The sequence below is a fragment of the Myiozetetes cayanensis genome, unplaced genomic scaffold (assembly GCF_022539395.1).
Source record: "Myiozetetes cayanensis isolate MyiCay16 unplaced genomic scaffold, myiCay2020 scf7, whole genome shotgun sequence".
NCBI lineage: Eukaryota > Metazoa > Chordata > Aves > Passeriformes > Tyrannidae > Myiozetetes > Myiozetetes cayanensis.
The window spans coordinates 39,904,434-39,920,027 of record NW_026087964.1 but is presented as its reverse complement, the minus strand read 5'-3'; the positions used below and the strand labels follow the sequence as shown (position 1 = coordinate 39,920,027).

The 15,594-nt window shown below is 38.1% G+C and overlaps 1 protein-coding gene across 1 annotated transcript in view; it reads left to right on the top strand.

Annotated features, from left to right (window-relative positions):
• The window catches only part of GUCY1B1 (guanylate cyclase 1 soluble subunit beta 1), a 44,001-nt gene that overhangs the window by 21,304 nt on the left and 7,103 nt on the right, over window positions 1-15,594 (top strand). The window contains exons 5-10 of the mRNA XM_050338486.1: window positions 1,006-1,203; window positions 10,178-10,408; window positions 11,522-11,638; window positions 12,474-12,607; window positions 13,394-13,591; window positions 15,329-15,566. Of these exons, the coding sequence (XP_050194443.1) occupies window positions 1,006-1,203; window positions 10,178-10,408; window positions 11,522-11,638; window positions 12,474-12,607; window positions 13,394-13,591; window positions 15,329-15,566 (1,116 nt within the window). The remainder of the gene's footprint in view (window positions 1-1,005; window positions 1,204-10,177; window positions 10,409-11,521; window positions 11,639-12,473; window positions 12,608-13,393; window positions 13,592-15,328; window positions 15,567-15,594) is intronic.

The window sequence follows — 15,594 nt, the reverse complement described above, 5'->3', positions numbered from 1 at the left end:
TGCAGTAATGTTCAGGACTTAAGCTGTAAAGAAGTTGCATAAATTTTACAACATAATAAAGAATTATGTGGGTTGCAACACTATCCCACAAACTAGCTTGTTCTTTCTGTTAGATATACAATAAACAGCAATCTGGAGTCTTGATAATTGCTTCACAATCAAAGTTGGAGCATTGTAATGTTTTAAGTGTGATTTTGATCTCATTGTTCTCTTTGATGCTCTTATTAGGTATGCCTATCAATTTATACTTTAGCTTTCCTCTCCAGATCACAATTTGTCTGGTCAAGACTTAAATACATAAGATGTCAGGGACATTATCTGGAAAAATAGATCTTTTCCCTTTCCTGAACAACTTTTTCTGAAACATTATTACAGCAGCTGTGATATGTTCGGTTTATTCTGTGGATTTTTTCAATTATTCTCAAAGAAAATATATATTTGAGGTTACTCTTTCAAGCATTTAAATCTTTACTTTAAAGTTTGAAGCTTAGTAAGGCCCTGTAAACTTGGGCTGACTGTTATGATGTCAGAACTAGGCTTTTTCATGGATAATAAGGAGAAAGATTTTTGTATATTCACACATGCTTCCTTATTTGTATTTGGCTCCTAAATAATTATCTGAAGAGGAGATTATAGAGACTAGAATTGGAAGGGATGAAAATGAATGAGGCACTGGATTGAGAGTCACACACAAGGTCTTTAGTTTTTACAGTGTTTCAAAATAGAGCATGGTAAAGCATGAATTCTTACTATCTGGAATAGTTAATAATAGTTCTAATTTTTACGCCATTCATTGTCCAAATATTGCCATGGTAGATAGAAAGAACACTGTGGCCTACCTGAGAAGTCTGCTATGATGGCACTTCTCCAAATAGTAAGGCAAATACACAGAAAGGATGAGCAGTAAGAGAAAGGGGATGTTCAGATTAGACAAAAGAAGTACTTACTTTCTTCAGAAATAATAAGTGAATGCCTTATAATCTTGTTTTTAATTTCTTCTTCTAGAACTTGGATGCTCTCCATGATCACCTCGCTACTATTTACCCGGGTATGCGAGCACCTTCCTTTAGATGCACTGATGCAGAGAAGGGGAAGGGACTCATTCTGCATTACTATTCAGAAAGAGAAGGCCTTCAGGATATTGTCATTGGAATCATTAAAACAGTAGCTCAGCAGATCCACGGTACAGAAATAGACATGAAGGTAATGTCTGCAGTGATGTAAATATCGAAAATTTATGTCATTAGGACAAAATCAAGAAAATCAAAACTAAAGTGGTGGCAAACGGTAATGCACATTGTTGCTGTCTTCTGTGAAGCAGTGCCATCAGTACTGGCTCAGGAAGAGACATCGTAATTTGTGTTGCTTTAAAGACACATCAACCATGTGCTGAGAAAGCCAGCACTGATTTGCAGGCAGACCCAATCGAGAGCATTTCAGCACAATATGCTCTTATTCAAAGAAGGAGATGACCATGTGTGGCTTATTTGGCATATATTTCTTGCTGCCTACTGTGTTCTGTGGGAATGTGGACATTGTGTCTTTTTGTCCCAGATTCTTCTTCTGTGTACAGGTTGTGGGGTTGATGTGCATTGGTGAGGCCTGGCTGGCGAGCAGTTTTCCTCCAAGACTGCATACCAGGTCCTCCCAGAAACAAGATACCTCATGTTTGGGGGTTTCATACTGTCATTGTGTGGGAGTGTGACTGGATATGCACTTACAGCCTCAGAAGTGAAAAAATGTTCCTCAGTCACAAAGTTGACATAATGTCATGTGTGCTAAAGTCACTTGTGAAATGGGAAAGAGGCTTCTGCTTTATGTCCATACAGAGCAACAGAAAGATTTAATTGCATATGGAATGGTATAAAATCAGAGCTTAATCCAAGGTGCAGGTATACGTGTGGGGGGGAAACAAAAAATGAAAAACTTTTTGCGATTAGAAATATTGTAACTGATATAAAACACTTTTCATCAAGTAGAAAAGCATCTAACCAAGTACAGGAAGCATTCTTTTTAACTATTGCCTAGTCATATTACATTTCTAGCAGAGTTTTCACTGCATGCTTGCTCAGAAAATCCTTTCCAGTTTTGTGAGTTTATTACAAAAATATGATCTTGCTCAGATAAGAGATTTACAAGCAATCCAATGACGAAGATATTTGTACTGCTATATTTGCCTTTTAGATTTCCTGTTTCAAGCTAGCACAGGTTTATAGTGAATGTCTAGTTGTATATAGTGTGGTGATATACTTGTGTTCATGTTAAGATCCTGTTTTGTAAGAAAACGTATTTCAAACTTTTACAGCAGGTGTTAGTAATCAGATACAGAAGGATGCAACAGAATCAAAACAATCCTCTTCTTAGATACCTGTTTATTTGAAGTGTTGAGAAAGACAAGGAGGACCATGATGGAAAGTTGGCTGCAAAAGTGCTCAAGCTGTTGCTTGACAAGCATTTCTTTTGGTAGCACAGGCAGTTTAAGCAGTGACTGTTCTCTTAGTGCCTGAGCTTGTCCTACAGCAGCTTCTTCAACCATGTCTCTCCAGCTGGTGTCAAGTTATAAAATAAACTAGACTGAGGAAATGAACTGGGTTATTTTTACCTCCATCTGTTCCTTTATGTGGTTCAGTGTTCTTTCAGAGTTCTGCCAGTGTAGTTCAGAGGTCCTGCAAAGACAAAAGTGATCCATGGGGCAGAGGAGAAATCTGGGTTGTTCAAAGCAGCTTCCAGAACAAACTTTTGACAACTGTGTCCTCAGTCTGAATGTTACTTTGCTGAGAAGATTGTATTGATATCTATCTGGGACTTCTCACAAACAGTATGTTCCAACAAGGTTTAAATGTTTATTACATGTTTGCTTCTTATTTTCATTTGACTTTTTTAGGCTTTTCTGGAAATTTTATTTTGTACTGTAAGTAAATAGAAATTTAATACTATTGGTCAAACCTATTGTAAGTGAACACAAAATTTAATTTAAATCCACGCTGTTCTTCCAGACTGTCTGAGCCAAAAGCACATACGTTCCTAAAAATAGTATTTCCTCTAAACTGAAGAAAGTGCATATTGTCTGTATTTTATTTTGTATGTTACCCTGTTTTTAACCTTTTCCATATTAGAAAGTCACACGCTCTCCACCCTGAAAATTTTATTGTCTCTACTGGTTAATAATGTCTAGCTTTTGACACCTTTTAAGACATTAAATAGTGCTGTACTCCATGAATACTCAGAAACATCAGTGGTAGATAAAGAGAGACTAATCAGCGACTTGATTCAGTAAGGTGAGAGTGCCAAAATTTGCAGCTTAGGCACTCAGACAATGAAAGTCTGTCACCATTTCTTCACAGGTCATCTATTGATCAGTAATGGTATGGAGTGAAGGTTTTACACTCCAGTGTGAGAACTGGGTAGTTTTATTGTTCAAAAAAATGGAAACGGGAGAAGAAAATTGACAGACTTTTTTCATCTCTATTCTTTGCCTCATAATTTAGTAAATTATTGCTGTCATGTTTTAGTCTGTTAGTTACCCATTGCTTGAAATAACACAGCACAGGAAAACAATGGAGTTGCTTTTCATCCCCTCAGTTTTTGTGGAACAATCAATGCCTCTTCTGTAAAATTTTTGTGATGGACTTAAATTAGAATTTTGCCTAAGGAAGATTTTTTTTTTAACTGATAAAAACCTCAGTGCCTAACCTGAAGTTATTATGGGAGTTCTGATGTTATTATGGGAGTCATCTTCTGACTCCTAAGTCCTGAGTTGTCCTTCCAAATCTCTTTATCCAAAGCATTTACATCAACACAATAAGTCCTGCAGTTCTCTTTATACTAGCGTGAAGTTGATATCTGCAATTTGATAGTTAATACTTTATTATCCACTTTTCTTCTCCGTCTGTTTAGAACAAATGCTTATATAAATCTCCTTGAGAGAATACATGGTTTAAATCTATATTTAGATACATCTATATCTATGCTGGGTCCTGCACTTTGGCCACAACCCCGTGCAGCGCTACTGGCTGGGGACAGAGTGGCTGGAGAGCAGCCAGGTGGAAAGGGATCTGGGGGTGCTGATTGACAGGAGGCTGAACATGAGCCAGCAGTGTGCCCAGGTGGCCAAGAAGGCCAATGGCATCCTGGCCTGGATCAGGAACAGTGTGGCCAGCAGGAGCAGGGAAGTGATCCTTCCTCTGTACTCAGCGCTGGTGAGGCCACACCTTGAGTATTGTGTTCAGTTCTGGGCCCCTCAGTTCAGGAAGGACATTGAGGTGCTGGAGCAGGTCCAGGGAAGAGCAACCAGGCTGGTGAAGGGACTTGAGCACAAGTCCTATGAGGAGAGGCTGAGGAAGCCGGGGTTGTTTAGTCTGGAGAAGAGGAGGCTCAGGGGTGACCTCATCACTCTCTACAGCTCCCTGATAGGAGGTTGTAGCCAGGTGGGGGTCGGTCTCTTCTCCCAGGCAATCAGTAGTAGGACAAGATGGCATGAGCTTAAGCTCTGCCAGGGGAGGTCTAGGTTGGATATTAGAAAGAAGTTCTTTACAGAGAGAGTGATCAGGCATTGGAATGGCCTGCCCAGAGAGGTGGTGGATTCACCGTCCCTGGAGGTTTTTAAGATGAGGCTGGATGTGGCACTGAGTGCCATGATCTAGTAATCACAGTGGGGTTGGATCAAGGGTTGGACTTGATGATCTCGGAGGTCTCTTCCAACCCAGTTAATTCTATGATTCTGTATTCTATATTTTCATGAAATTTTGTTTGAATTTGTCTAATATATTACAAGGCTCTATGGAGGTGGTAGAAGATCTTAATTGTTTCCAATAATACTAGTTTTGTTTCATTAAGTGGTTAAATTTTCTTTTGTGGGTTAGACAGAATCACAGACTGGCTGAGGTTGGAAGGGACCTCTGGAGGTCATTTTGTTTAATCCCATCTGCTCAAGCGTGGCTGCCTAGAGCCATTTGTTCCAGACCATGTTCAGACAGCTTTCAGATGTCTCTAGGGATGGAGACTCTGCAAAGTCTTTGGACAACAAGTGCCAGCACTCAGTCCATCTCACAGTAGAAGTGTGTTTCCTGGTGTTCAAACTATACCTCTTCTGTTTCAGTTTGGGCCCATTGCCTCTTGTCCTGGCACTGGGCACCACTGAAGAGAGCCTGGCTCCATCCTTTGTGCACCCTCCCTTCAGGTGTTGGTGTACATGGATGAGCACCTCCCAAGCCTTCTCTTCTCCATCCTGGACACTGCCAGCTCTTCAGTCCTTCCTCTTCTGAGAGATGCTTCAGTGCCTTGATCATCTTAGTGGCCCTTGCTGGAGGGAGTGGACTCCCTCTAGTAGCTTCGTTTCTCTTTTGTGCTGAGGAGCCCACAATTGCACACAGCACTCCAAGTATGGCCTCTCCAGTGCTAAGGAAAGGAGAAGGATCACCTTCCTCAACCTGCAGTGAAAACTTAAGGAATCTTAATGGTCACAAGAGGGAAAATAAATATGGAGAAAAATGTATTGTTTTTGTTTTGGCCCAAATTTTTTTTTAGATGGAGAAATAGCTAAACAGAAACAATTTTGTATATACACAAGTATATATACATATATACACGCACACTCACACATATAGGTATGTGTTCTTCTGAAATACATCAGGGCTTTCTTTTTCCAGGAAATGTGCCTTTTAACACCATGGGTATGTGTGTGCTGAAGGCAAGGAAAAAAAAAAGGTGTCTGTTTTTCTCTGTTAAACTTGGTTAGCAGGGAAAAGAAGGCAATTTGGTTTGAACTTGCATTCAAAATTGCAGTTGAAAAGTTCAGAAAAGCCTAAGTTGGCATTAATTATTTAATTTAAATCCAATTTGCCTTGTCTTCCCTGATACAGTAATCCATTTTTAGACAAATAGAACTAAGACTATATAATTTTTGTAGCAGGTATTGTCTCAAGAATTGTTGCTGACTTTGAGAACACAGTAAGAATATTCACATTCTGCTAGTCTCAGTATGGTAACTAAAAAATCATCATGATGCTGGTGATGAACTTTGTTATAAGATCCCTGTTCACAGCCTACTGGCTGTGCCTTCTCTTGCTTGACTTGTCAGAGGTTGTTTGTATATAAATGAGGGTGACCTGAAAAGGTGAAGTTAGAACAGGGATTCCCTCAAACCTACTAATAGTATGGATCAGCAAAGAATGTTGTACATAATCCAACAAAGTCCAGAAATCTCTTGGGAGAACAGACTTCAGCAGTTCTGTTATTATCTGAGAGCAGACTATTAACATCTTTCCTTTACACAGGGAAGATGTTTTACAATATAAAATGAGAAAAGATCAGGGGAAGTCTTGACAAGATGGAAATTTCAGACTGTCTTATTACTAATGGCAGTATAAGAAACAAACCCAAGACATGATCAGCTGGAGTGCTGACCTAACAACTACTTGGGTACTTGTCATGGAGGACAGGCAGTACTGATCCACATTAAAATGCTAGCTGTGTATGAAGATAAGTCAATCATGGAGCATGATCAGCCTCTAATTCTGAAGCAAGTGCAGCTGGAAACTTCACTATCTCCACACTTGGGGGTTTGGTGCAGTGAGACAATGTGCATTGAAACCAGCTGCCATGTGAAGACATCCCCACTTTTAACTTTGGATATGCAAAAGCTAAGAGTGGTGCCATTTTCACAGTGAACTGCTTTGCCTCAGGATCGTTCTGAAACAACTGCAGTGAAATTTGTCAAGTAGCATTGCACAGTCAATTTTGATCAGAAGAGTTCAAGAATTTTACCCTGTATTGACCTTTAAATGGCAAAACCTTCCTGATTTTTTATTAATCTTCACAATTTCGTGTAAAAAGATTACTGTCCAACGACATTCTGTTCTTCCATGCTGAGATACGTGCATGTCCTGGGATATACCCAGATCCACGGAACTGAGTCTTGTCTTGTAGACCCATCAGTGACAGTTTAACAGATAGCGTGTGTTCATTATACATGTTGTATCACTGTAATACTGCAGATTTGATATCTTGTTTGTAGCTCACCAAATACATTAAATGACAGTCACTTTAAAATAACTTTTCTCTGTATTGCCCTTCCCTGAAATATCAGTGCAAGTTTTCTTTAACTTGCTTAACCAAGGACAAACTCTGAAGATTCATCTTCTGGAAAGCACAAGTTAGCAGTTTGATGTTATATATTCTCTTTGAAACCAGGAGAGTGATTTCTCCCTTCAGTTTTAACTGCAGTTACTATGGTGACTGAGCTTTTAGATGTGGTGAACTGATGTCACTTCACCAGCTAAGTCTGCGGGGGAGGAAGAATTAGTCTTGATTGCTGTCTTTGTTGCTTCTGTCACTGAACTTTCATTTGTCAAGCATTTATCAAAGGCTTCTTCAACAATATTTTAATGACACTGAAATTTTGTGGCTTGCAAACTTTGCTTGCAGAATGGAACAATAGGTAAGTTCTATTCTAGTTAAGCTTAGCAGAGTATCTAGTGCAGGTCTTTATGCCAGATAAATATCTGTCCAGTTAGGTTGGGTCTATAGGTACAAGGGTGAAGAGACAGAATTTAACATATTATGTTAATGATCAGAAGTGCTTATGTTAAATTTGCTGACAAAGTGGATGAAATCACAAGAAAGCAGATTAGATAGTTCATAAAGCAACACTTTGAAGTAAGATCCAAGACTGGAAATTACCTGGAAGCGTAGATCAGTTCTAGAGATAATTCTACACAATTTGAAAAAGGTTTCTATGTATAATCTCTGGCTACAATAACAGTAGTATTAAAATAAAACCTGTGGGAGTGTGCATGAGTGACAGGAAGTAAAAACTAAGACTCTTAACTGCATTCTGTTAATCCTCAGTGTGACCAGTCTCACAATTTCAGGGATAATCATTTAAAGGAAGAGGAAGACATGGAAAACCATGTTGTAACCAGAGAACAGCAAAGCACTGAAAACACCTATCTACAAACAGGATAAAAAAGAAGTAGTAAAGAAAGCAGACATCTTCTCAATCACCAACCATATAAAGTTCAACAAGGGAAAGTGCTGGATTCTGCAGCTGGGATGGGGCAACTCTGGATGTTTGTACAGACCAGGGAATGAGATGCTGGAAAGCAGTACCATGGAAAGGGACCTGGGGGTCCTGGTCCCTTTGACAAGTTGAATATGAGTCAGCAGTGCCCTGGCAGCCAGGAGAGCCAACTGTGTCCTGGGGGGCATCAGGCAAAGCATCACCAGCTGGTCGAGGGAGGGGATTGTCGTGCTCTGCTCTGCACTGGTGTGGCCTTGCCTTGAATATTGTGTGCAGTATTGGGCACCACAATGTAAGAAAGATATTGAGCTCTTAGAGAGCGTCTAAAGGAGGGCAACAAAGTTGGTGAAGGGCCTTGAGGGGAAGCCATATGAGGAGCAGCAGAGGTCACTTGGAATGTTCAACCTGGAGGAGACTTAAGGGGAGACCTCATTGTAGTCTACAACTTCCTCATGAGGTAGAAGAGGACAGGCAGGCACTGACGTCTTCTCTGTGGTGACCGGTGACAGGACCCGAGGGAATGGCCTGAAATTGTGTCTGGGGAGGTTTAGGCTGGATATTAGAAAAAGGTTCTTCACCCAGAGGGTTGTTGGGCACTGGAACAGGCTCCCCACGGAAGTGGTCACAGCCTCAAGCCTGACAGAGTTCAAGAAACATTTGTACGATAATTTCAGGCGCATGGTGTGACTCTTGGGGATGGTCCTGTGCAGGGCTAAGGATTGGACTTGATGATCCTTATGGGTCCCTTCCAATTTGGCATAGTCTTGGATTGTGTGATTCTGTGGTTAGCTGGAAAATTTAGTAGCTGATCTTTCTTTAAGTTACTTATGTAATAGAATGAGAAGACTAATGCAGCACATGGCTATAGAGCACCTAAGTCAGGTTTCTGCTCTGAATTATCCTCTGAAAAAGCATCTCTTTCCTTCAAATGAGTAGTCAAATAGGAGGACAAAGAAGACTGCCACCTTAAATTAGGCATAATTTCACAGGAAAATATTGTTTTGTTGTTTTACACTCCTCCATTTGTATAGGACCAAATAAAGGTATCAGTGTTCCCTAGCGCATCGATTAGTATTTCTGACATTTTTGGAGGAGAAATATTTAATAAACTAAACATTTTAGGGATTAGATGCAGTGTTTTTGCATATCCATTCCATTTTCATATTTCAGAATCAGGATACATCAGAGATTTTGAGGAAAATTTTTCTTGCCTCAGTGGCTTTAGATCAGACTCTACATGAAAGTAGAATCAAGTGCAATGTGTTCCAGAAAGTTGCTGCTAAACAATACTGTTTAAATAGAATTGTTCTGTTCCAGTCATTAAATCTAATTAAACATGAAAAGAAGTGAATTTGGCTTCTCAAGGTAAATTATGTTATTCTATTAGTTATTAGCTTTAATTATACTGCAATACATGTCTCTCACTGCAAACAGAATAATCCCTATTGATTTCATATTTTTTACAACTTTGAGTAAAATTACTGAAGTGTGAAATGCTGTATTGAAGACATCTTTTTGAGATTCCACCAAAGTAGATGACTCTAGTTTTGCTATGATTTCATTTAATATGGAATAAAGCCCAGAGAAGATTGTACTTGATTTTAGTTTTGTGTGTTGGCTTTGATATTGCAATCTGCTGGAATATGTAAGGACTGTATATTCAAACAGCTGTTCTATCCACCTTTCTTCTTGCTGTCAGTGAAATGTCCATTCTCTGGCACTGTTTGCTGTTGTGTTACAAACCTTGCAAACAGCTTTGATCAAAATAAGGATTCAAGTGATCTGTGTAGTTCAAGACTCACCACAGGGTTAAGGGGAGGGGAGCATCCTGTTTTCTGGCAAGTGCCAAGAGCAAGCATAACCTGAGCTTTGACCCCTGATTTCAGAATGTGCATTTCATTCGGGTTTAATATATTGTATTTGGGTGATCTTCAATATCTTGCTCTTGCAGAGAGCACCTGTGGCTAAGCAAAGGCATACTTATTCTCTTGGAATTATAGAATCTAAAATCAGGCATTTTTATTAGAATACAGTATTTTTCAAGATGCAAATATAATTCTTGATTTCATCTTTCTGCTGTAAATACATTCCTGTCTTCATTTCCAGTTACTAATGAGTAGTAGTTTTAAGTTTTTCATCATTCCTTCATTTTTCCAGGTTATTCAACAGAGAAATGAGGAGTGTGACCACATTCAATTTTTAATTGAAGAGAAAGAGTCTAAAGAAGAGGACTATTATGAAGATCTTGACAGATTTGAAGAAAATGGTACCCAAGAGTCTCGCATCAGTCCGTATACTTTCTGCAAGGCCTTTCCTTTCCACATAATATTTGATAGAGATCTGGTGGTCACGCAGTGTGGCAATGCTATATACAGAGTCCTTCCACAGGTTAGATGATTCTCGTGCATGGATAGTCATAGAGATTTCTAATGCTGGATGCTTCACAGGTTAATTATAAAGATGAATAAAATAGACATGGCAGAGGTTCAGGATAATGGTCTTGCCCATACTGCTGAATAGTTTAGACAGTAATGCCTTCAAATACTTAAGCTGTCAGATGCACAATAACTGAAGAGCAGAATAACAGAAATTGTGTCATACTTTCTTAACTTGTGCATCAAAAGCATCAGTACTAACTAAGATGAGCCAAACAAACAAAGTTTGTGGTATATGTTCATTCAGTGTGTTCTGAACTGAATGCAGCTGCTGCAATTTCCTCTGGTTATTTACAGTAAAAGAGTACTCAGAGGCCCATTTGATATTTTATATTCTGTATATGTGTGGATACCTCAGTTCTGGCCTCTCAGAGCTGACAGTGCTTCTAAAAATAAGCAACAGGTAAAAGCAGTAATAGGAGAAAAGCAAAAGGTAAGATGACAAAACCATCAAATGTTCTTTACAATTATGTAAAGACTAATGTTGCATATACCATGTTGTTTCTGAATCATTGATGTAGTTTTAAAATGCATTTTTATGTTGTTAGCTTTTTCCTGAGTTTGTTTTTGGTGATTTCTCTCAGAATTTTCCAGAAAGATTTTACGAAAAAAAGCCTTGTAAGTAGCTCTGCCAGATTTTTCCCAAGGGCTGAACAGCTATACCTATTCAGACTACTGAGGATGACAAATAGAACCCTTATTATCACAGCTGATGCTTTATATATATTGTGGGTCATTGAAAAGGGAGTATGAAGGGGGTCACTTAGGATGAAAACACTGGAAAGCATTTTTACTGTAGAACAGGAAAAGTTTAACAGATAACAAATGTAATAGTTTAACACAATATTATGAAGGTTGTTTTGCAGACTGGAATTGCACCTTGAAGTTAGGATATTTCCAGTGTAAAATCCATAACTTAAACACCTTGTGATTTAATGGAGAAATGCATTCTCTTCCATTCAGTTTTGTCGTCTAAGCAAATTAAGTATAATTACTCCCTGTATATTTTTCTTATAAAACATAACAATCTTTTTTTTTTTTCTTTTTTTTTTTTTAAATATTCTAGTTGCAGCCAGGAAATTGCAGTTTGTTGTCAGTTTTCTCCTTGGTCCGGCCTCATATTGATATTAGCTTCCATGGGATCCTCTCACATATCAATACAGTCTTTGTACTGAGGACTAAGGTAACTAGAGAATATTTTCCTGGCTTTTCTTTCAGTAAGTATGCTTTGGAGAGATAAGAAGAAATGCCAAAAGCTCAGAAATCTTCAGAAAAAATTCTCTCTGCTCAGATGCTTTTGGGTCTTGAGCCAAGAGAAAGTAACAGGTATGAATTTGTGTGTAGTTGTTAAGTAGAATGCTTTGTAGGAATGGTGAATAAATATACTTGATGTCTGATCCTTTCTTTGCAAGAGGCCAATCCATTAAATGTCATTGTACCAAAGAAAATGTAGAAAGGTAATTACATTTACTTTTGCTTCATAATAATGTGAGAGGCAAATATGAAATGTGTTCTTGCTTGGGCCCCTACATTCATACACAAGTTTTTATCCTTTTCTCTAGAGAGGGCAGGAGACAAGGCAGGTAATCTGAACAAATACATCATGTAGAGTAGCACTTACTACATCAAGGAGCCTGTTTATTTATAGAAAACTGTGCCTGAGAGAAATCAACAAGATTTCTTGGAGATGTTCCCAGGCACAGATAGAGCTTCATGGAATAGGCAATACTTACATCAAGCAATACTTTGTTAAGAAACAACGCAGAAGAAAACAAGGAGTTATCAACAGTCAACATGAATGTAAAGAAAGATACCATGTTTTGTGTCTCTGAGGTAGGAAATCACAGTATTAAGGTATGGATAGTATATGGTGTTGCAATGAGAAATTAAATGGCTTTTAATGCAGGCTTAGAGTCTATTCCAAACATTCTGACTCCCTTCACAGTGAATGCACTTACATACTTGGCCTGGTGCATAACACACTATTGCCCTTACACAATTGTGACTTTCGTCACCAGGAGGGGCTGTTGGATGTGGAAAAGCTGGAGTGTGAAGATGAACTGACTGGCACAGAAATCAGCTGCTTACGCCTGAAAGGGCAAATGATCTACTTGCCTGAAGCAGACAGCATTCTCTTTCTTTGTTCGCCAAGGTACTTTAAACTTAAAGAATACTATAGTACTGATTTTCAATTTACGATGGCTCATTTTAAGAATACTTGTGAGAGTAGTACTACAGAAATTAATTGGTTCAAGTATTGATTTAATTGGCTTTGGTGTGTTTATACTAGAAGAGGGAGGAGCATTTAAACTTGACTGATTATTAAATAACTCAATATAAATATTCGCCCAGTTTGTACAAATGGTAATTCCTCATGATTTCATTTCTTGCAAGTTTTATCCTTTGTTTCTTAGTCAGAGAGTGCTAAGAAATATTACAATGATTTGGTTTCCTATGTGGGTTCATATATTTTTGCAGTAGTTTTAATGTCATAGAGCAGTGATAAAGAAGTGGTTGGAATGGGGGATTGAATGGAGGGATTCTTTAGCTAAGAGCATGTTAAAATATCACATTGGATTATACAGTTATGATACATTAATCTCCTGTATAAAAGGGAGATAACAAAGGGAAGAGGCTACCTTAACATAATCTCACTTTTATCTGTGTAGTGAAGTATGTAGATTTGATATGTTCATGGAACTCATCAATGAGAATTTAATCAATGAGTATTTAAATGCAAAAATCAAGAGCCATGGGTTGACATGAATGATCACAAATAAGGTATTCTGTAGAAAGGATATATTGTACAACTCATCACAAGTTCAGAACTATAGTCTTTTTTCTGTTACTCAGCAGCCTCTGCTTTCATTTGAGTTTTAAATGCTCCTTTGGCAAGTTCACTTGTACCCTTATTATTATATATTTCTCCCCATTGCAGTGTGATGAACTTGGATGATTTAACCAGAAGAGGTTTATATCTGAGTGATATTCCATTGCATGATGCTACCCGTGATCTGGTTCTTTTGGGAGAGCAGTTCAGAGAGGAGTATAAACTGACTCAAGAGCTTGAGATCCTCACTGACAGACTGCAGCACACACTGCGTGCGCTGGAAGATGAAAAGAAAAAGACAGACACGTAAGAACCAAATCCCAATTTTGAGCTTAAACACTCAAAGCAATATATTATTCATAGCTACCTTCTTCAAAAAATAACAGAACCTTGGAAGGAATATAAGACAGAATCAGGGCTGGTAATTTTGGAGTCAAGAAAGAATATTTTATAGGGTATTTCTTTATTTAGATTGCCAGATGTCACCTGCAGTCTAGGCACAGGTGTTTTGATGGTGCCCTCTCTGAAAGTTATAAGAAGTGAACTGACAATTCTTCTTGATTTGTGAATTGCCTAAAATAGTTTTGGAAACTTTCCTACATGCAGTCCTTGTAGCCAAGGATGCTACATTTGATGAATGTAGCCCAAATGCTGCTATTTGACAAGAGTTCTGTAAACCAACTTTGTCTTTGTGGACTGCCATGCTCACTGGTAAGTAGAACAGAAAAATGTATCTAATAAAACTCTGTGTAAAACTGAAGTTTTGCAATAGGCTAATGCTATGAATTTGATTTTATAGTTACCTGTAGAAATTAATTTGGGGATATCTAGATATAAGTACATTAAAATAATACACTATATGAATTATAGTTGCATGTATAAATACAGTATATGCCATTTCTACAGATAACTATAAAGTCAAATTCATAGCATTAGTCTATGGCATCTCAGCGCAGTGATGACTTGCAGATAAACAAAAGCTTGTGTGACAAATATTGTGGCATTGATGATTGACTCTTGTTTATAAAACATAGTCCCCATCTCTGTATGAATTCTACTGGCAGATACGTTTTTTTTCTGTAGCGAGTAATCGAAATTATTTTAAAAATACTTGAAAGGGATGGACAGAAGAATCAGAGATAAAAGAAGCCTAAGAAGTATTTTTTCTGTTCATTCCTGTTGGCTTGCTTTAAAAAGTAACATTATCTTCAGGAATTCTAGCTTTCTTGGCAGCTGCTGGAACAGACAGTGTCAGTTACTATATCATTGCCCAAAGTATTCACTAGTTATAACTCATGCAGTAGTGAACTTGCCAAAAAATGCAACTAATGAGGGTTTGTGCAGGAGGCTGTGTACAAAGTGATGTTCAAGATTTGTGGAACAGTCAGAGGTCTTCAGCTTGTCCACTTAGCTGTGTCAGGAAGGAAATAGACCTTAAGATGGCAGATAGAAAGTTGAAGGAACACACATGGGGATAGGGTGAAGGTCTGTGTGTGTGATTTGGATTTTGTTTGCATAATTTATAATATGAACAAGTGTTAATATGTCATATAGACTATGAATTAAAAAAACATACTATAAATCCTAAAAACAGCATGCTCAACAGAAGAGGAAGCATTTAGAAATTGATTAATTGGCCAGAGGTGGAAAACTGTTTGATCTCTTCATGGTCTTTTTATGGTTCTGTGGGAAAAATCAGATTATATGAGCTGAGGAAATGGCAGAAATAAGTAAAAATGATCCAAGACACTATTAAGATATCATGTCTGAAGAATTAGTAATGTATGCCTCATTTTGTTGGTAATTTAGGTGTATTAATGTGTTTTTGAAATGTCATGGCTTTAGGTATGCTGATGTAGATCCGTTCCTGTTTCCCAAATAACATATTCTTCAATAAACATATTTTCTATTGCTTGTTGATGATGGGACTATGATATAAACTGTATGGGATTTACAAAGTTAATACTTGAAGAATGCTGCTGTAAAGACCTTTCTCCACATTCTTTCTGTTTTACCTGTGCCTGTCTTTTCTTACATGTTTAGATTACTGTACTCTGTTCTACCACCATCGGTGGCAAATGAGCTGAGACACAAGCGTCCTGTTCCAGCTAAGCGGTACGACAATGTGACCATTCTTTTCAGTGGCATTGTTGGATTCAATGCCTTTTGTAGTAAACATGCCTCTGGAGAGGGAGCCATGAAGATTGTCAATCTTTTAAATGATCTGTACACAAGATTTGATATTCTGACTGATTCACGAAGGAATCCATTTGTTTATAAGGTAAGCATAAGATTTTTAAAAGTATCTA